Genomic DNA, 22,121 nt, shown 5'->3' on the forward strand with positions numbered 1-22,121 from the left:
CATTTCAACATCATTATTCCAAGCCAAGTATCTCGGTTGATGTACCGCTTACCCGGCTTGGTGACCCCGAGGGTTGCAGAGGCCGCTTTGTGGATCGTGTCTTTCATTTGGTCCCATGATTCTTCCACATTCATAATGGTTGGCAATCGTATGAGTGAGACCGTTTCTTCTTTCTTCTCACCAAATCGCCACCATTTAATGCGCGGCGGGCCAGTGCGTTCCTCACGCTGTTTTATCGGTGGCTTAATTCGCAGGACGGCAATCAACGGCCGATGTTGAGGTACGATGGTCTCATAGGGAACGACTTTGCAATCAGTAACAGTGGTAAAATGTTGGCGTCTTAGGAGAATATAGTCGATTTGCGTTTTACTGTTCCCACTATAAAAAGTGGGAAGATGAGACAATCGTTTGATGAACCATGTATTCATAAGTACAAGGTCATAGGTGTCCGCAAAATCGATTATACGCTCGCCACCTTCATTGCGCGCTCCGAACCCCTTTCCCCCATGGCATCTGTTACCGTCTGCCTTTTCACCCACATGACCATTAAGGTCGCCGGCAATGATTATGTAATCGTCAGCAGGCACGTGACAAGTCTTTTCATCGAGAAGTTGCCAGAAGGCATCTTTCTCGGCATCAGGTCGACCTGTTTGTGGTGCATACGCGGTGAAGAAGTGAATAGTGCGATCAGCTGATATAATGGTGAGCTTCATCAGCGCGAAGGGCTCTTGCGAGTTCCTCCGTCTTTCCAGTTAGGGTACCAACATTTAGCGTGCAGACACGTATTTGTTCTGTTCGTTGTGTGCGGACTAACTTGATTACGTCCTGACGCCGTCCATGCGTCAAGAACCCTTGCCCATTTCTCGACAGGATCGGGGCCCGTCCTGCCGCGTCGACTGAGGTGGACGCCCTAGCATTTCTCCGAGGCTTGTGACTCAATCCGATTATCATGTTTGTAACGACATTGTATGCATTTTCTTGGTCGACCTGTCGCGGGGCCTGTCACCAAGAGAGATCAGGTAGGATTTAGCATAGTAGAATAACTCCAACTATACTCTATTTATCTCTTTCCCTGATCTCAGCATTTTATTTTTGTTTTACTGAGGATAGTACAAAGTACGTTGCCTCAAACCCTCCTCCTTTACCTGGGCTTGGGACCAGCATACTATGTTAATAGCATGGCGGAGTTCTATAGATCTATCTATTAAAGGAAACAATTCTGTGTTTTGATCTAAAAATTTATTGAAAAACTATTTACATATTTTGGCTAAACAGAACAGACAACTAAACAATATGGCAAATCTTAACGGTCATAGTCTATAAGAATTGATTCTAGAAATCCCATTCGAAATTTCCATTGATGCTCATATCGCCTAGTTCTTCGCATACGCCGATACTCTCGTCTGAAAGGAAACAGAAAGTAGACAATATTCATTGAAACCCAATCCAATCATTTACAATTTAAATTGATCACAAACTTTCACCGAAGCACTCACCTCTCAGTTTCGAATAATCCGCTATTTCGATACCGAAATTAATGAGCTGCTCGTACAGCGACGAGTTTTTACTCTGCTTCAGAAACGAATGGTTTAAGAGTTGAGCGGCAGTCGGGCGGTCACTGGGCTGTCGAGCCATGCATATTTCCGCGAATTTATGGAAAATATCCGAAAATGCTCTTTGACTGTAAATTTGATGTGCCTTCGCAGCAAACTGTTCGCCCATGACAACGTCACCTACTTGAGCTGAAAACCACACAAAATGCAATGCACTCCGAATTCAACGCTGCAACAAAATTGAGCTTACCAAGTATCTCCTCGGTGGGACACGTTGAGTCATCTAAAAGAGTTGGTTGATTTCCCCGAATCTTTTCCATTAACATAAATGTTGTTTGTGAGTCGCCGAAGGGTTCAACCCCGTTGGCCAATTCGCAGGTTGTAATGCCAATACTGTAAATGTCTGATTTCTCTGTGTAACCTAAAAGATTCTGTTCCAAGACTTCCGGTGCGAGCCAGTTCAAACTCTTTCTACTGCACGGGGCCAGATTGTGTAGCGCGCGGACGCGTTCTCCATGTGACACTAAACTAGTGCAGCTTCGGAATCCACCGAGAACCGCTTTCGATTGATTTAGGAGGATGTGGCTGGCTTTGATCGACCGGTGGATGTATCCTTTCCGGTGGAGATATTCCAGTCCACAAAGAACATCACGTAATATCAGAGAAACTACTATTTCGGGGAAACCTGAAAAAGACGACAATATTCACTACGAGTCCTTCGAGCGCACTCCCCTATACCGACCTGTTGTGAAGCAATTGCCGATTGTGTCCTTGCAGCTCCCATAGCACATGAGCGGCGCGACCAAGTACACCTCGAAATCATGCACGAAGGCCGTGTAAAACGACAGAATATTTGGGTGATTCAAATTTCTCATCGTTAATATTTCGTCACGGATTAGATTGTTCTCCTCCTTGGCCTTGTCCATTCGATATTTTTTCACAGCAACATACTCCGCTGTGGGTCGGTATTGAGCCAGAAACACGGTTCCGATATTGTTGCAACATTTTGATAATTCAACTTTCAGGTCGTAATCGTTTGGATTGAAACCGAACATTTTTATAATCGCGGAGCCAGTTTTCGGACGGCAATAAATCAAAAGTGTAAACAAATCGCCAAGTGATGCTGTCAACCCGAAATATGTCAGGGAACGTCAAAACACAAAAAAACTGTCAAAAAGTAATTGTATACTTAATGCACACAGTTGCTCAAACTTGATGTAAACAGTTCAAGGATAGTTGGAGGTTTTTCAGCAAATGCAAAACCCTAACAACTTTTAAAACCATTTCGCTTTAATTTCGTTGGAGCTACAGAAATTAAACTCGATGTAAAGATTCAGAATATCATTATCATCTCAGTTTGTTTCATCTGCAGAAACTCTCACTAGCACTGGTTAATCAATGAAAAATTTCATTACTCATGGGCTAATTTTCAATATTGACTTCATAAAATCGTCATCATCATCATCAACGGCGCAACAACCGGTATCTGGTCTAATAAGGAACTCCAGACATCCCGGTTTTGCGCCGGGGTCCACCAATTCGATATCCCTAAAAGCTGGCAGGGACTGTCTCGTCCTCTTTTTCTACCATAGATATTGCCCTTATAGACTTTCCGGGTGGGATCATTCTCATCCATACGGATTAAGTGACCCGCCCACCGTAACCTATTGAGCCGGATTTTATCCACAACCGGACGGTCATGGTATCGCTCATAGATTTCGTCATTGTGTAGGCTACGGAATCGTCCATCCTCATGTAAGGGACCAAAAATTCTTCGGAGGATTCTTCTCTCGAACGCGGCCAAGAGTTCGCAATTCTTCTTGCTAAGAACCCAAGTTTCCGAGGAATATATGAGAACTGGCAAGATCATAGTCTTGTACAATAAGAGCTTTGACCCTATGGTGAGACATTTCGAGCGGAACAGTCTTTGTAAGCTGAAATGACAACAACCGTGCGCGGATTTCATCATCGTAGCTGTTATCGGTTGTGATTTTCGACCCTAGATAGGAGAAATTGTCAACGGTCTCAAAGTTGTATTCTCCTATCCTTCTTCTTCTTCGTATTTGTGTTTGACCAGTGCGGTTTGATGTTGGTTGATTCGTCTTCGGTGCTGACGTTGCCACCATATATTTTGTCTTGCCTTCATTGATGTGAAGCCCAAGATCTCGCGCCCGTTACCGCCTGCTCGATCTGGATGACGGCAGTTTGTACGTCTCGGGGGTTCTTCCCATGATGTCGATATCGTCAGCATAGGCCAGTAGTTGGGTGGACTTAAAGAGGATCGTACTTCCTGCATTTACATCAAAATCATAGATCACTTTCTCGAGGGCCAGGTTAAAGAGGACGCATGATAGGGCATCCCCTTGTCGTAGACCGTTGTTGATGTCGAATGGTCTTGAGAGTGATCCTGCTGCTTTTATCTGACTTCATAAAGTACTCTCCATTTATTCCTCCAGCCTTCCTAAAGAGAGGGCAAATATGAATAGCCCTTCCTTAAACATGTCTTTTTGATAGAATATGGCTTCACATAAGCAATGAATTAATGTAATTGACAAAGACATCACCTCGGACACCACCTTATCGTAATGGGGTCCAAAACACATGAATATGGAAGCTACTGATTTTAACTCTCCAAGTGGCAAGGAATCACAGACTTCCAACCCATCCGCGACTTTGTATAGTGAAGTCGCGGCCGAAGCACGGCTTTTGGAAGCCTCACCAAATTCATGTCCCCCCTGGAGAAATCTGTGGAAGACATACTCTTCACTTCAATGGAAAGTCTGCACTCACTATCTACGACGCGGACAGTCAGAAAGGAAAGTATAGGAATTCCCATAATTAGAGAAACTGGAAACCCGGCTACGGCCAATCTTTTGGGGGCACTGTTGCTTAATTCTCCATGAAAACCGGGAAGAATAGTTCGACTGAAGGAAACTTCAGCCGCAAAAGAGAGGGAACTATAAAATTACCTGCCAGAACCTTCTCTTCCAGTAGAAGGCACTGTGAAAGAAGGCGAAGTTTCTTGGTGAATGAAGACACGGACGTTGCTACACCACCAAATGAAGCAATATCTAGCGAAATCAGCTGCAAGAGAGCCGAACTTTCGGCGGAAAGTGAGGCAAGTTGATAACCTCGATGAAACCCACTTTGGACGCAGCAGACATTAGACTACACTTGTGTCTACAAACGTGAAAGTTAGTCAAAATAATGCGTAACACGAATCCATCTGCCAGCGCTCTTCAGCATTTCTCTGACAATGTTATTTGGAGAGGGCTGCCCTTTGTCTGCGTAATTCTGGGGAAAAAGGTATATTCAGCGTCATCCGCCACTCCATCGCAGAACACACAATCATGAGATCGCGCCTTCCCAATCCTGTCCCGATAAAACTGAAAACCTTCATGCGCACTTAGAATTAAGGAAGTAATCAACCTTACCGTGCGTTCAGTTCAGCCACGGATCTAAATTGTCACTCGGTAAGGGTTTATTGAAGTTCTTCATGGGCAACCACCTTTCTTAAGTTTTCGCCCTTGCAACTGTAGATAGCTTTACGTTCCTTAGCAACGAGAAAAACGGGGATCACTTCCGCGACCACCATCATGGTCGATTCTGCGATAAGCAGACGCCATTCGCGAAGTTCCCCGTCTCTGCGTTTGAGGAAGCCGCTTACGATGCGCGCCCTTGTCAAGGGCATCAGCCCGTACCTTCGCGTCATAGAGCCAAACCGACTGTGTTGCTCTCATTAAAAGGCGTCTCCTAGTGGATATAGGGCTTCCAATATTCGCCATTAGGCGACTCAAAGCCGAGACTCCAGCTGCAATTCTGTCCGCTGCTGCTTTGATTTGCTCGAAGGAGCTCAACTTTGAGTCGAGCATTATATCGAAGTTTTTAGCCGCTGGTGTTGACTCTATAGTCAACTCGTCGATCGATATGGGACGCAGGGTCGGAATTCTGTTTCTGGTTCACATGACTACTTCGGTTTTTTTTCCAGCACAAGGCTGAAACCATGAGCAGTCATCCATCCGCTTACCCGTCACATGAATATCCCAAGTCTAGTTTGCGCCTGTTCAACAGTGCATCCGGCAACAAGTGCTGCAACGTCTTGCGCATAACTGACCAGACGCGACTCTTCTCTTCTTCATATCGGGTCTCAGCAGACCATCGTAGGAAGCATTCCAGTGGTTCGGCCCTGGATGGATTCCTGTGCTACTTCCGATGTGATTTCCATCCTCCTCTGACCCTCTAGCGTCTCATAGAGCAGGGGCAGTCTTTCAGATAATCCCTCAATATCCGCAAGAGATAGCTTGGCAAGTAGCGTCAACCCCATGTACTATTGATCACTTGCCGAGAAGTCTTCCAGGACTGGCCATCTGTCCACCGACAGTGCCAAAGATTCCGACGCAAAAGTCATGTCAGGGATGCTTCTTTGGCAGCGTGGGCGCTAAAACGTTGGCGTGGATCCGGTTTTTAAAACTGCGAGCTAGGTTCTCGTCGCCATTTCCAGAATCCGTTGCCCTCTGGAGTCTAGCTGAGACATGTCCTATTCAAGGGCCTAAACATCAAAATCACCGCCTTCCAGGATTCGTCCGTCCGTGCCCCAAACGGCGTCCTCCAGAGCATCAAGTCGACGCGGAAAGTCCGCCATCATCTCATTCGGCGTCAGGTAAACGCTAAAAAACGTTATCCCTAAACACAGAATCCAGACAAAACCATTCCCTCGGTCTTGGGCAAGAACGAAGTTGTCAGATGGCGGCGGTACCCGATAAGTCGAGGTGTTATGAAGTCGGGTCCCTGTTCCAGTATTGCTCGCTAATTAGCACTAGATCAGCGTTTACCTCCGTAGCGAACTGCGCTAGAAATTGATGAGCGGTTGGTTAATTTGCAGAATTCGGATCATGCTATTCGCCCCCGGCCCTGTCTAGTTCCACCCTAAAAATTGAACACCGTCCCGAGCCCGCGGTGTGTGCACCGCTCTCACCAAACGTGCCACGATCCCCCCAGAGAACGCAACATTCGCTTCCATTGCAGGTCTTCGCTTGGTGATCTACCTGACCGCATCTCCGGCATGTTGTTCACCTGTTCGTTCCCTTACAAGTTGCTGACATGTATCCATAGTCCAAACACCTGTAGCACTTGATGGGGATTATCCGCATTCGCACCCTACACACTGCCCATCCAATTTTAGCTTTACCCCTGCCAAGAAGTTTCCTCGTATATTATCTGCTTGGCGACTACCACCACGGCGAGTTTTTGGCCTCGAGCATTTACAGAGATGATACCTATCCGAGCATTGGTTCCCTCTGGATATTCATGCTTTATGGCCTCCTCCACTTCGACCTTTTCTGTGAGTCAGTCAAGATTTCGAATTTTTGGAGAGCAAATAGGCTCTAGACTAGAAGCAAAAGCCTTCTCCCCAGTAACGACTTGACTACTTCACAGAACGTAATCTTGCTAGTCGTCTTCGGGCCTAGTTGGCGGAGTCCTCGTCATCCTCCGTTTTCCGAATGGAAGACACTTCAGCTCCATTGTCTTCGGGTTTCATCCTGTAGCGGATTTCACTAAGAACTTGCGCAAATGTCTTGCCTTCCATCAGCTTAATGAGCAGTGCCGACGATCTAATCCTCCTTCGTTTCCTCCTTTTTGGCTTTTGGTTGGTAGCGTCCTTGTTTCTGAACAGACGGGTCCCTGACGGCGTAGCGAGTTGTCTCCTTTTATCCTTCTTCCCCTTCTTTTTTTAGGCCCTGGAAACTACTACTACACCATGGAAAAATCACCAGCGCCGTATCAATGGCAAGAAGTGTGGTGATTGTCTTCCACAGATACAAGAACTGAGGGATTGGTATTCTTGAGGAAAGGAGTTATTTGATTTTATCACTTCGGGTGGTCTCCTGGCTGTGAACTTGGAATTCTGGAATGTGCTCCTACGCTATTAGGACCAAGAAGAAATAAAGCAATTGCCCTGAGAATCAACACTTTAAAGCTGTTCGAGTTGATCAGAAACTTTCGAGTGCTGGATAAAGCCTCACTGTCACACCACCTTCTTCTTCTCTAGCCTTTATCCCGTTCAGAAGCGGGACCGATCGTCGTGACCAGTGGTGCCATTTTGCTCGACCAAAAACTTGATCTAGATGGAGTCGCGAAACTCTCATTCAAATCATTATCTAGCGTATCAAGCCATCGTTGTTTCGACCGGGCTTTTGGTCATTTCCCATCGATTTCGATGCTCAGATTAATCTTGGCAAGTGAATTCTCGTCAGCGCGAATTACAGTCCATACCATCGACGATGTTTCTCTCGCAATTTTCCCGCGATTGGTGCAATTCCACATCGAACGATAAACCAGAAAAGTGTTGATTTCTCATCCTTCAGAACGCCCAGTACCTAAATGCTGCTAGGACAAAACACCCGTAAACACGCGCCTGCTTGCTTCGCTGACTAGTTCAAAAAGTTGGGCTCTTCGGTACCTTGAATGTCGCGATCAAACGATAGACCTCGAAGGAACAGCAAAAAGAGACCTCTGGATGGGGGTCAGAGCCAAATATCTTGCAACCCGGATACTATGATCGAGAAAGGGAGATCCGACAGCAGATTGAATTCTCACCATATTGATACTGATGAGATCAACGGGGGACGTTTTGCTGGTGTTATATAAACGACTCTCAGGTTGTGCAGCAATAACCTCCTTCTCGGTTGGACCACTATTTGTTGGGTAACTGGCATCCTTAGCCTCGGTGTAGTCTCGCTGGTGTCGTTTTTCTGTGTAGCTCTCTTAACTTCGCAAACAATGGGGGTGAGGGGACAACTCTAACCTATAGTTTGTTGTCAACATTAACGTCTCTCTCTTTCAGTTTCTCATCGATCATCACAGGTTTAGATCGTATCAGAATTTTCTTGAACTGCACAGGTTTTCCGACTTCCAGAGAAGGAAGATCCACTTTACGTGGCGAATTAAGTTTTCACAATGTTTGTCACGAAACCGAAAGCTTCCATTATTGATTTTGTAGTACAACTCCCGGAAAAATGTTTACCTTACGACTAATCTAATGCAGCGTAATATTGATCACAACCAAGACTTCAGTACGGAGTTGAGTTCGATGTTAACAGCAAGAATACTTCATATTTGCTGACAAGGCACAACCTGTTCTCTAACTCTGTCATAAGTGAGAAGTTTGCAGATTATATAAAGTAGAATAGCTCGACGATAAAACGCCTGCTGATTGGCAAATTTATAAGAATGCCAACCGGGAAGCAAAGAAAGCGGTCGATGTCACCCGAGCGAACCATTTCAAAAATCTTTACGATAAACTGGACACTCGGGATAGCGAGAGAGATCTGTATCGACTTGCTAAAAGCCGTAATGAACGCACACAGGATATCGAACACTTCTGTTGCGTTAATGACAAGAACGGTACTTTGCTTACCAACCGTCGAGCCGCAACGGATAGATGGCGAGAGTACTTCGAGCAGATTTCAACTGAAGAATTTGCTCATCGTCCACTTCCACAATCATTGCCGACATTTGGAGCAGTTCCACCAGTCAGCGCAACTGAAGTTGAGGAGGCAATAAAACAAGTCCGATCCGGTTACTTTCCCATATCATGAAGATTTTTGAACGCATTCTTGACAACCGTAGTCGCCAAATCGTTGAAATAACCGTGAATCAAGCCGGATTTGTCAAGAACTGCGGAACTACTGACGCAATACACGCTGCGTGGTTACTTATGGAGAAATACCGTGAGAAGCATCGCCCTCTTTACATTGCCTTTCTGGATCTAAAGAAAGCGTTTGACCGTGTACCACACGAACTCATCTGGTATGCTTTATGACAACACTTCGTGCCAGAAAAACTCTTGCGCTGGGTTCAATTGCTCTACCACGATCCGAAAAGTAAAGTTCGAAGTATGGCGGGTGTATCAAAACCGTTTCGTGTCTCTATTGGTGTTCATCAAGGAAGCGCCCTCTCACCACTCCTCTTTGTTCTTGTTATGGACACCGTCACAAGAGATATCCAACGTCCAGCGCCCTACACACTGCTTTATGCAGATGATGTTTTCCTAGCATCTGATAGCAAAAATGACGTCGAGCAACTTGTCCAAAAATGGAATGATCGCCTCATGCAACATGGTCTCAGTTTGAATCTAAACAAAATTGAATTTTTGACGACCAATCCTCATGAAACAGGCACAATCACTGTCAGCGGCAGTGATCTGTCCAGAACTGAGCGATTTAAATACCCCGGGTCAACGCTATCAGCCAATGGAGAACTGCGTTATGAAATTGCTTCACGCATTAACGCAACCTGGATGAAGTCGCGTTTCACAACTGGTGTTCTTTGTGAACGACATATCAACGAACATCTTAAATCTAAAATTTACCGCAATGTCATCCGTCCTGTCGCTCTCTATGGTTCTAAGTGTTGGCCGACTATAAAAGACAATGAACGGCGTCTTGTGGTAATGGAGGCGAAGATGCTACGTTGGACTAGTGGCGTCACATGTTTAGATCACATCCGAAATGAAGATATCCGCGATCGTTATGGGGTTGCACCGATCGTGGAAAAGTTGCGAGAGAAGCGTCTTCGATGGTATGGTCACGCAATTCGTGCAAACGAGAATTCACTTGCCAAGATCGGTCTGAGCATCGAAGTCGATGGTAAACGACCAAAAAGCAGACCTAAACAACGGTGGCTTGATTCGCTAGATGGGGATTTGAAAGCCTCGAGATTGCACACAGATCAGGCATTCGAAAGAGCCAAATGGCGAAGCCGATCACGACGAGCCGACCCCGCTTGTGAACGGGACAAAGGCTGAAGAAAAAGAAGAAGATCTAAAGTTGAATAGCCGATAGGTGCTGCAAAAGAGAGTGAACATCGATTTCAATGGTGGGAGTTCCTACAATAGGTGCCGTCATCCCAAGGGCATCCGCACGAACGGAGAGTTAGAAAAAGCAATTTGATTTTTTCCACGTTTGACAATTAGAAATTCTCAAAGAATTATTCTTTTTTTTAAATTTTTTATTTCATTTCATGAACATTTTAAATTTAATAATAAAAAAAATTTCGTTTTGTGTTAATAATTTATATCTGCAACGGTTGCTCTAAATAAAATAATTATTGTTGCTATATTATTTTTAAATTTGCCTTAAGTTCCATTGATTTCCCATTGGCAATTTGTTTAGGGCAGTTACAACAGATGGTTGAGCTTTCGATGGAAAATGGATGAGATGGACTCCATTTATAAATACTAATCTAAATAGAATTGTTAGTAATTGAATTTGTTCATCTCATTCTCATTCAACCACTCATAACCATTCGAACGAATTCCTCGTAATTAACATTTCCTTGCGAATCTTCCTGATTAACAAGCAATTGCTCAACCTCATCGTCGGTCAGTTTTTCACCCAGCGTGGTCAAGAGATGTCGTAGTTCAGCTGACGATATGAAGCCGCTTGCATCCTTATCGAAATGTCGTAGGCCTTCGATGAAGTCATCTGCTGTATCGCCAGACCGTGCCTTCGAGATTGCCTGGTAAATCGGAAGAAACACTTCGAAGGAAATCCGTTCGTCGGGTTTTAATTGATGTGTGCATTTTTTAACGTCCGATTCAGTTGGATTTTGACCCAGAGCGCGTAAACATTCTCCAACTTGACTCAATTGAATTTTGCCATCACCACGGTTGTCGAACAAATTGAAAGCTTCTTGGAATTCTGTAAAAAGAAAGAAAAAAAAATTTATTGGAAACAAACGTAAATGTTATTTTCTAATAACTTTTAGAAAAATTATAATCCTCAATGCAATGTCTCAATTCCTAACCTTTGCCCCCAAGTACTCGGAAAAACACCACTTTCACTTCATTTCATACACATTTCGCATCAACTAGGCTAGCATGAAATTAGCAAAAGGAACAACACTAAACTGAACAACAAAGAACAATTCGGAACTGGGTCCGAAAAAGAAGGGAAACACGGCAAAAAAGTTTGGGAGACGAACATTTCAAGGCACCGATGGGCATCCCTTGATTTCTTATACATATTTCACCCATTGTTTGTATTTTCATCATCAATCAATGCAATGCAGGTCGTTTAATCCAAACTATTCAACGTATGACATCACTTTCAACTGTTCAAGCCCCTGGAGTAAAAAGCATGCGGAAAAGCCAGGTCCGAGAAGTCTTCCAGGACTGGCCATTCGTCCACCGACGGTGCCAAAGATTCCGACGCGAAGTCATGTCAGGGATGCTTCCTTCTCAGCTTGGGCGCTGAAACGTTGGCGTGGATCCGGTGTTTAAAATTGCGAGCCCGGTTCTCGCCGCCATTTCCAGAATCCCTCTGGAGTCTAGCTGAGACATGCCCTATTCAAGGGCCTTAACATCAAAATCACCGCTTACCAGGATTCGCACCTCCGTGCCCGAAACGGCATCCTCTAGAGCATCAAGTCGGCGCAGAAAGTCTGGCATCGTCTCATTCGGCGTCAGGTAATAGCTACAAAACGTTATCCCTAAACACAGAATCCAGACAAAACCATTCCCTCGGTCTTGGGCAAGAACGAAGCTGCCAGATGGCAGCGGTACCCGATAAGTAGAGATGTCCCTGTTCCGGTATTGCTCGCTAATTAGCACTAGATCAGCTTTTACCTCCACAGCTATTCGCGCCTTGGCCCTTTCTAGTTCCACCCTAAAAATTGAACACCGTCCCCAGCCCGCAGTGGGTGCAACGCTCTCACCAAACGTGCCACAATCCCCACAGAGAACGCAACATTCGCTTTCATTGCAGGTCTTCGCTTGGTGATCTACCTAACCGCATCTCCGGAATGAGAATTATACCAACCTCGCTATTATCCCTTTTTTCACTGAAACTTTTATTCGGGGCCTCAGAGGACGAGTCTCCCACCCCATTCGAATTAAGCCTACAAAAAAACTATTCTTTCAATGTTTACTTTGCTTCTACCTATCTCCCACAAGCAAAACAAACAAAACTAATTTTTGTAACATACACAAAAATGGAGTAATAACAAAATTTGTTGGTCCACATTCACTAATAATAGTTCTGCTTCTGATTCCCTTGCCAGGACCTATCAACATCTCTATCACGTGACATGCAAATAATGAAACTTAACAGCAAGGTGCCGAAAGAACATCCCCCAGAATTCTCCGGGAGCAGATACTCCGAAGGTCATCCTGGATATCATTGCGCCCAATAGCCTCCATTGAGCATAAGCTCATCGATACTCCAAATGAGCCCTTTGCAGACGAGGATCTACCCCTTTCTTCGATTACGTGGATCGGCACCAAACAATAACTTAAATGGAATCAACTCAGCGTGGATAAATGTAACCAAACCTTCCCATATGTATCTGCCAGTTGGGACATGCATTTGTCTACCTGTTGTCTGAGACAGTCACAGAAATTTGTATGTCTATTGTCTGAAGCAGACAAGCATCTCCCTGAGCTAGATATAATTCTCAATATGCATATCTGCAAATACACCAAACAATATCTTGTTCTTGTAAGGTTCAAACAACGGTCATGTCGTTCCGCAAATAGTGGAGGTCGCGGGGCAGTTATAAACGACACCCTGGAGGTGATGCCAGGCTTACAAAACTGGAAGATAATATACAACCTTGCCCTGATCCGGAGCAATTACCCGTCCCACAGTTTGGTACAAAAATAGTTGAGTTGCCTAAGTTCATCAAGGACAAGCATAACATCCACCACCCCATAAAAAATATGGTGAGAGCTATGAGAGTGCTCTACTACAATTCGCAGCAGGAAGAACGAAATTCCAAGGACAAATGGAAACCGGCTGCCCCAACAGTATCACAGGCGACCCAAGTGACACCTAATCGTATTGCAATCAACCTGCCAACCAAACAAGAGAGTGCACCGCCTAAGAAACTACGGCCACGAATTCGCCCAGACGCAATTGTGATCTCCAGCAAGGGAAATTTGTCCGACGCGGAGATATTGAAAAAGGTCAAACCTGACCCTGACCTTAAAGATCTAGGTGGATGTGTCAGCAAGATTCGAAGGATCCAGAAGGGTAACCTCATGTTTGAGCTGAAAAACTCCAGCGCGGGGAAAACTGATGGCTTTCGAACTCAAGTTAAGAGCTCATTTGGGGAGAATATCACAGCACGGGCCCAAAAACATGAGGTCCATATACAGTGCAAGGATCTCGACGAAGTTACATCCAAAGGAGAAATTTACACTGCCTTGAAGGAACAGTTCAAGTTGGGAGAACTTGCCGGGTTTGCGAAAGTCTATGGCAATACTTAAACGGTCACATTGCTATAACCAGTGGACGCAATGCACAAGTTATCGGCAGCAGGGAAAGTTCGAATCGGGTGGGTTGTCTTCCGTCTGAGAGACAGATTTCTTTAAAGAGGCGCTTCAAGCAGCTCACGTTTGGTCACTTCGCGAAGTCATATACCAGCGACATTGATCGGACCGATCGATGTAGAAGGTGTGGGAAGAAAGCCCATACTACCAAAGATATTGAGACTCCAAATGTTTATTGTGTGAAGGAAAGAAGGGACGGAATAACAGGAATTTAGGAAAGCGCAGACTTCAATGAAAAAATGAGGTTTATTCAAATAAACTTCAATCATTGCAGGGTCGCTCAGGATTTACTCGCGCAAACCACCTACGAATCCGAGGTAGAAATTGCCATCATTAGCGAATCCTATAGAAACCGCGACGATGGCGTAACAGATTCGACTGGTGGAGAGGCGATATTGGCATGCAACAAGTTTTGTCGTGTTTTGTGTGAGCGAAAATAAACAAGATATATCTGTACGCACCACCAAGTTTGACCCTGTCCGAATTCGAGGAAATGCTTGACAGTCTTGAAGAAATAAAACCTTGTTGTTTCTTTTTTCCGTTGGTGTGGGTATTTATTCTTGCAAATACCGATATTTCGGAAACCACTTGTTCCCTTCATCAGTGCTAAGTTCCCGAAATATCGGTGTATGCCAGAATAAATACCCACAGCAACGGAAAAAAGAAACAACAAGTTTTTATTTCTTCAATTAATTAATCGTTGGAAACACCGCATAATTTCACTCTGATTGACGGTCTTGTTTTCGACGCAAGGGGTCGTAGTTCAAGGGTGATCGCCGGTGACTTCAATGCTTGCGTCCTTGAGTGGGGTAGCAGCCTATTAGACGCTTTTGCACAATTTGATATAATTTTGGCCAGCGAAGGTTATGTAAACACGTTTCAGAAAGGGGGGTCTACCTCAATCGTAGAGCTAACCTCTTTCAACCCTGCACTGGTGCGTGGTATGTCCTGGTGCGTCAGCACCTCACAGCGATCACCAGACAATCTTCTTTGAGCAATGGATGGAGCCACAGGGCAGAGAACCATCATGCCCGAAATCGAAAAATATATCAGGCGGTATGCAAAAGTTTTGGATGAGTAGACCTTCATAAAGTTGTGGCTAGACCAACCTGATAAAGCGGGCGCCTCTACGGAAAGAGCTGTTCATGTGACCTAATGCATCGCCAAAGCATGTGACGCGTCCATGCGTAGGAGGTGCTCATTCCACAGTAGAAGACTAAACTACTGGTGGAATACTGAATTGGCCAGCTTTCGATCAGCCTGCAGCCCGCAAAATCCTCAAGCTCAAGCCATCCAATGGAGCAAGAGGAACTACTTTAAGGAGCTCTGATCGGAAGTGGACGTAAGCCCATGGGGGAGCACCTATAGAATCGCGATGGGGCGATTCAGAGGCCGTTCATCTCCGCAGATGACGTGCCCTATCCTCTTGTTAAAAATCATGCAGGAGATATTCCCCCAACAAAAGGAGGGCACGGACAGCTTCAGCGACCTCTCAATCTGACGACAATACCGCCAGTCACCAATGACGAGCTGCTGGAAATCTGCAGTAGAATAGGGGATGACAGAGCTCCGGGTCTGGATGGCGTACCGAATATGGCCCTTAAGCTTGCTGTGAAATCCAGACCGGACATGTTCGCTGAGTTGTTCGAAGCGTGCATGTCCGAAGGGATATTTCCTGCATCATGGAAGCGGCAGAAGTTAGTACTACTGCCTAAGGCTAGTAAACCTCCACGTGAGCGAACCTCCTACAGACCTATATGTGTTTACAACACTGTGGGGAGATTGCTAGAGCGAATAATCTAGAGTAGATTACTCCCGGTTGTTGAGAGCCAGGGAGGCCTCTCAGATCGGCAGTAAGGATTCCGTAGAGACAATCCAACCATTGATACAATCAAAATGATTAGTAGCTTGGCTGAAGATGCAATTCACGGAAAGGGTAGTACTAGTGCATAGTGGTGTCACTGGGCATAAGAAATGCATTCAATTCGGCCAATTGGAACCTAATACGGGAATCTCTGGCGAAGATTGGTATTCCCGCCTACATATCTGGCAGCTATTTACAACGGAGGCTCGGAAATTACACCGATGACGGACCCCAAGAGTACATTGTCTCTGTAGGTGTCCCATAGGGCTACGTACTGGGCCCAATGCTGTGGAACAACATGTACAATGATGTTCTTAATCGTCCGGTTCCGAAGGAAGCCACGGTGGCGGTTTACGCGGTTACGCGGATATAGCGCTGGTTGTAATCGCAAAGGATCTCGAAGATGCTGAGTGATGGTGTTCTGGTGTTTTGGTCTAACGCTTGCGGCGGAAAAAACGGAAACCTAGCTAACACCGTTAAAGAAATTATGCCCATATTCAAATTGGGAATCATATCATCACTTGTAAGTTTGCCATCAAATACATGGGAGTGATGATAGACGGGAAGCTCAGCTTTAAGCAACACGTGCAGTATGCTTATGACAAAGCATCTACCGCAAATGTAGCCCTGGCATGGTTGCTTATAGCTGGGGTAGTGAGTTCGATCCTGCTCTATGTAGCTTCGATTTGGGGAAAGGCATTGCAGGTCACATTTAACACTAACAAAATGAGTGCAGTCTACAGAAGAACAGCGCTAAGGGTGTGCTCTGCATTCAGAGCTATCTCAGATTTGCCATCTCGGGAATGATGCCCATTGACATTTTGGAAGATGAGATGACGAACATATACAACCCGAAGTCTATCTCTCCCGACAGGGAAAGATCTCTAAGTAGATTGCAAGGGCGTTAGAAACGCTCGGTAAAGGGTCGATGGACACATAGGCTCATCCCTGACTTCAAGGAATAGTTAAAGAGACGGCACAGTGAGGTTAATTATAACCTCATCCAGTTTCTCACGGGACATGGATGATATCACCAATACCTGTACATGTTTAAACTGGAAACCTCACCCGATTGTTCAAACTGTAATGGAGTCCCAAAGAACCCAGGGCATGTATTCTTCCACTGTCCAAGATTTGTGGAAGCAAGGAAGAACCTAGAGGAGACTCTAGGGGACGTGAAGGTACCAGAAAAAGAAAGGACGACTGGCATGCAATCAGCTCCATTTTATAATGGTCTCATCTATCCAGAGTAAACTGCGAAAGGCAGAGGAGACGGGAAAAACACGGTCACGTGCGCCGCGTAGAGACGAAAAGTGACCAAGCTAAAGTGAGCTGACTCCGCCCCGGGTTTTAATAACTTATGGTGGTTTTACGGAGTATGGGGGAGTCGGTGGTGGTTTTAGGAGGTAAAAACCCCGCACGCTGGCGTCTCCAGGCCAGTGATTTTTGAAGACCTCCTCAAAAAAAAGACAGACAGACGAACAGTAAACCAATTTTGATCAGATTTTCTTTTATACAAAACACGAAATAATTTGCCATTTCACACACTTCCGGGGCATATTAAGCTACCCAATAATATGTCCTCCCAACTAATAATTTATACACACTATTGTTTTGCCGTTTCCATGATATTGGAAACGGCAAGTTTGTAACAAAAACCACAAACAAGCTGTTAGTAACCGCTTTAGCGCATAACAATTGAACTTGAAAAGACCTTATTTCAACCCCAATAAGGAAAGTAGTACTTAACAAGGTGAAACTTTTTAACTAAAAAAGATAACTTGCTATTTATTTTATATATCCTTTTTGACTAATCTCTCAACTGCACACTGGATGTTTTTCTTTTTTAAGTACACAGATAATACCTTCAACTGAGGAAAATGTTTGCTTATTCGGTGGATCGTACATGTACATTCTCAATATAAAAGTACCGCCCGAAGATGAATCACTTAACTTTCAGATGTAATTTAAATATTTAAAATAAAACAAAAAACCGAAACTACTTCTCGTCAACCGTAGTGAAATTTTAAGTTTAAACTCCGTATCTTTATGATATCAGATAGCAACTGCGACAAATTTTACTCCAGCCGTGCCATGTACCTGGACTAAAATTCTTTACAATGAAAGATGAAAAAGTGGGAAATAAATCTGTAGATTGTCATCATATCTAGGTGATCATGATTGTAGTAGCTACTTCTCATGGCTACAGACAAGAGTCTCGCGACTTGTGGAGTTTTTAAAAAAAATAAGAAAATTATTGAAAACTCAACATAGGGGAAACAGGGAAAATTATTTAGAAAACATCTGAAATGGAGTTTTGTCAAAAGTTCGAGGGAAATATTTCTTAAAATTCAAATAAAATGAAGTATAAAAATTTAAAAGAAAATCGAGTTATATTTTTCTCAGCTCCATCACTGGGAAGATGTGCTCACCCTTCGCAAGTTGGATAGGGTAGCTGACTATTAAACGAACTCCTTCGTGGAGACTGATTATTCCTGCATTAATAGGCTTTTTATCATTCATTAATATGCATGACTTGCAAGGAATATGCATGACTTGCAAGGAAAGCGAGAGTTGTGTTCTCTGCAGGGATCGTGGCGTGTCTGGCGAAAGCGTCGCACACACTGCGGGCTCGGGACGGTGTCCGATCTTCAGGGCGGAATTGGAGAGGGCCAGGGTGCGAACGCCATGATCCGCATTTTGCAAATTAACATGGCACCGGAGTGCAACCGCTCACCAGTTGCTAGCACAGTTCGCTGCGGAAGTAAATGCTGATCTAGTGCTGATTAGCGAGCAATACCGAAACAAGGACCCGTCCTCATGGTATGTCGACTTATCGGGCACCGCTGCCATTTGGGTTCGGGACGACGTTCGACTTCGTTTTCTTGCCGAAGGCCGGGGGGACGGATTTGTCTGGATCCGTTGTTTAGGGATAACGTTTTTTAGCGTTTACCTGACGCCGAATGAGTCGATTCCGGACTTTCAGTGCCGGCTTGATGCTCTGGAGGACATCGTTTCGAGCACGGAGGGAGGAATCCTGGTTGGCGGTGATTTTAATGCCAGGGCTCTTGAATGGGGCATGCCTCAATCAGACTCCAGAGGGAAACGGATTCTGGAAATGGCAGCGAGAACCGGGCTCGTAATTTTAAACACCGGATCCACGCCAACGTTTCGGCGCCCAGGTTGTGAAGGAAGCATTCCTGACATCACTTTTGCGTCGGAATCTCTGGCATCATCGGTGGACGGGTGGCGAGTCCTAGAAGACTTCTCGGCAAGTGATTATCAGTACATTGCGTTCAAAGTGTTTGATGCTCTCCTCTGCGTGTGGAATGTCGCGAGGGTGAACATCGGAAGGTTCGTCGAAGCTCTTGGAGCAGGTAGGGCCGCGCTGGGGGCACTCCGGGGGGTGGTGGTGTCGCAGCTGACACTGTCGTAAATTCAGTGATGAATCTGATAACGACGGCGTGTGAGGCCCCGGAGAGGCCCCAGGCGCGACAAGCCTTCTATGTACTGGTGAACGGCGGAAATTGCCGACCTACGGAAGGAGTGTCATAAGCTCCGCCGTTTGGCACAACGTTTGTACGCCAACGAGGAGGCATGTGCCATAAAGGCACAATATAGATCAGCAAAAAGGAGACTCCGCAGCGCTATAAATAAAAGCAAAGCTCGCGGCTGGCAAAATCTTGTTAATGAGGTGAATGATGACCCGTGGGGACTTGGCTATAAGCTTGTCACTCGGAAAATCGGGGCTCTGCGGAAGCCCTGCATATTGAGTACCGACCAGATGGACCGCATTGTGCGGGCATTGTTCCCCAGACACCCTGTACGGGTTGATGTAAATAGCGCGGAAAGCGTCGTGGATTGCCCCCTTTTCACAATGGGAGAACTCGAAGAAGCGGTTCTCACTATGAAAAACAGGAAGGCGCCAGGTTCTGATGGCATCCCGGCGGAAGTTTACAAACTGGTGTTCCGCCAACGGCCAGAATTGCTGCTCGAAGCGTTCAACGCGTGCTTGAAGGAGGGCATTTTTCCTTGTCGCTGGAAAGTGGCCAGACTCGCGTTGATCAGTAAGGGTAAAGGAGACCCGTCTGCATACCGACCGCTGTGTATGCTTGACAAGGCCGGAAAAGTGCTCGAGAAGCTCATCAGGGGTAGACTCGCTGGAGCGATCCGTGCTGCCGGGGACTTATCCGCAAGGCAGTTCGGGTTTAGAACAGGGAAATCTACAGTGGATGCTGTTATGGAGGTCGTAGATGCGTTTAATCGAGCCGGGGCACACAGCCGACGATCTCGACGGATAGTGCTCCTCATAACGCTTGATGTCAGAAATACCTTCAATTCCGTAAGATGGACAGATATGCTAGGCACACTAGAGAACTCCTTTCACGTGCCAAGCTATCTATTGCGGATATTGAGGGATTATCTGAAAGACCGCTCCCTGTTCTATGAGACGCTAGCGGGCCAGAGGAGGATGGAAATCACGTCGGGAGTAGCGCAGGGATCCATCCTAGGGCCGGACCTCTGGAACGCTCCCTACGATAATCTGCTGAGACTCGATATGCCCGAAGAGTCGCGCCTGGTCGGTTATGCAGACGACGTTGCGGCACTTGTTGCCGGACGCACTGTTGAACAGGCGCAAAGCAGACTTCGCATATTGATGCGACGGGTAAGCGGATGGATGACTGTTCACGGTTTCAACCTTGCGCTGGAAAAAACCGAAGTAGTCATCCTGACCAGAAGGAGAATCCCGACCTTGCGTCCCATATCGATCGGCGAGTTGACTATAGAGTCAAAACCAGCGATTAAATACCTTGGTTTAATGCTCCACTCGAAGATGAGCTTCTTCGAGCAAATCAAAGCAGCCGCGGACAGGGCTGCAGCAGGAGTCGCGGCCTTGAGTCGGCTAATGGCGAATGTCGGCGGCCCTATATCAACTAGGAGACGTCTCCTCATGGGAGCAACGCAGTCCGTCCTTCTCTATGGTGCGGAGGTATGGGCTGATGCCCTTGACAAGGAGATGCATCGTAAACGCCTCGCTCAAGTGCAGAGGCGGGGAGCTTTGCGAGTGGCGTCTGCTTATCGCACCGTCTCCGAACCGGCTGTGATGGTGATTGCGGGGGTGATCCCCGTTGCCCTCCTTGCCAAGGAGCGCAAAGCTATCTATCGCCGTAAGGGCGAAAACTTAAAAGAAGTGGTTGCCCGTGAAGAACGTCAACGCACCCTTAGCGAGTGGCAACTTTCTTGGCAAAATGAGCCAAGGGGCAAGTGGACTGCGCAGCTCATCGACAAATTAGACCCATGGTTGAACAGAAAGCACGGTGAGATTGACTACTTCCTTACCCAACTTCTAAGTGGGCATGGAGGTTTTCAGTCTTACCTGCACAGGGTTGGGAAGGCGCGATCTCCTGATTGTGTGTTCTGCAATAGAGTGGCGAATGACGCTGAACACACCTTTTTCTCTTGGTGGGACGGCCTCCGCCAGCAGCTTTATGCAGACACAGGGGAGCTCTCTCCAGACAACATTATCAGAGAGATGCTGAAGAGCGCTGGCAGCTGGAATCGTATTATGTTCGGGCTCTTCTTACTACGAAGAAGATTGAACTCGACCGGCAGAGGGATCGGACGGTAAGGGGTTCCCTGAACTAACAACTCCCTTCCTCCCCTCCCCTCCCGTTGGTGAAAGGAATTCCATGACTTGAAGGCTCCCAAAGCCGGGAGAGCGGGAGGGCTAGCCCGAAGTAATGTGTCAAACGGTTCCAGGCTAGTTCTCTGATGACAGGGAGGTGTTTAGTTGATAGTCCGCCAGCGTGCTGTTGCGGGAGTCCAACACTCTGTGCGTAAACGCATTCACCTATCCTACTCCCAAAAAAAAAAAAAAATATGCATTTTGAAAGCAAATCAACCCATCCTTAGCATTCAAGGACTTCTCAAAATTGTTAAGAAGCGAACTTATCTGGAAATCATTGACAAACGCCATCATGTCAACTGTAGACCAGAGTTTTCCAGCTTCCGATATTTAACCTCATTTATTAAAATAATCTTTTTTTCACATTTCCCACATTTACCTTACATGGTCAATTAATGTTGTCTTGTTTCTCGTTTCCTTTTCTTTGCATTATAACTCCGTCACTTCATTTCGTTTTCCCCATTTCATTCGAAACAAAAATACGCAACTATAAAAACAAGCTACCGAAGAACATATTCCAAGCAAGTATCCATTTTTGTCGTGTCTCATTACAAATTAAATTACGCAGAAGGTATACAGGTGCGTGCATGTTGTATCTTTCTTACGATATAAAAGCAGATTTCTACAAGTTTCAATTGTACACTTGGTGCAAGACGAGAAAAAAGTACCGATTGTAAAAATGGGGCA

General features: G+C 45.7%; 2 protein-coding genes across 3 annotated transcripts in view; both read right to left on the reverse strand.

Moving 5' to 3' along the window:
- Positions 1-1,230: 1,230 nt before the first annotated feature.
- Positions 1,231-2,695, reverse strand: LOC119657132 (putative serine/threonine-protein kinase STE20-like). The gene is made up of 4 exons (XM_038063907.1): positions 2,296-2,695; positions 1,804-2,238; positions 1,497-1,742; positions 1,231-1,403 (listed from the first exon to the last, which is right to left on the reverse strand). The coding sequence occupies exons 1-4, from the start codon at positions 2,606-2,608 to the stop codon at positions 1,333-1,335; spliced, it is 1,065 nt and encodes a 354-aa protein (XP_037919835.1). The 5' UTR covers positions 2,609-2,695; the 3' UTR covers positions 1,231-1,332.
- Positions 2,696-10,588: 7,893 nt separating this feature from the next.
- Positions 10,589-22,121, reverse strand: part of LOC119661706 (myosin-2 essential light chain) — a 34,290-nt gene continuing 22,757 nt past the window's right edge. The window contains exons 1-2 of one of the 2 annotated variants that reach the window (XM_038071157.1): positions 17,614-17,823; positions 10,589-11,254 (exon numbers count right to left, since the gene is read on the reverse strand). In XM_038071157.1, coding sequence (XP_037927085.1) covers positions 10,842-11,254; positions 17,614-17,662 — 462 coding nt within the window. In that variant the 5' untranslated portion in view covers positions 17,663-17,823 and the 3' untranslated portion in view covers positions 10,589-10,841. Of the gene's footprint in view, positions 11,255-17,613; positions 17,824-22,121 lie in introns of those variants that run through there. The other variant, XM_038071158.1, reaches the window with a different exon arrangement.

Source organism: Hermetia illucens, chromosome 1 (genome assembly GCF_905115235.1).
Source record: "Hermetia illucens chromosome 1, iHerIll2.2.curated.20191125, whole genome shotgun sequence".
NCBI classification, from domain to species: Eukaryota; Metazoa; Arthropoda; class Insecta; order Diptera; family Stratiomyidae; genus Hermetia; species Hermetia illucens.

Excerpts from the sequence above, each read along its gene's own strand:
- LOC119657132 (XM_038063907.1), bottom strand. The coding sequence starts at position 2,608 with ATGTTCGGTTTCAATCCAAACGATTACGACCTGAAAGTTGAATTATCA. Across the intron at positions 2,239-2,295 it reads CGGCAATTGCTTCACAACAG|GTTTCCCCGAAATAGTAGTT; the intron begins GTCGGTATAGGG and ends CGTCTTTTTCAG. Across the intron at positions 1,743-1,803 it reads TCCCACCGAGGAGATACTTG|CTCAAGTAGGTGACGTTGTC; the intron begins GTAAGCTCAATT and ends TGTGGTTTTCAG.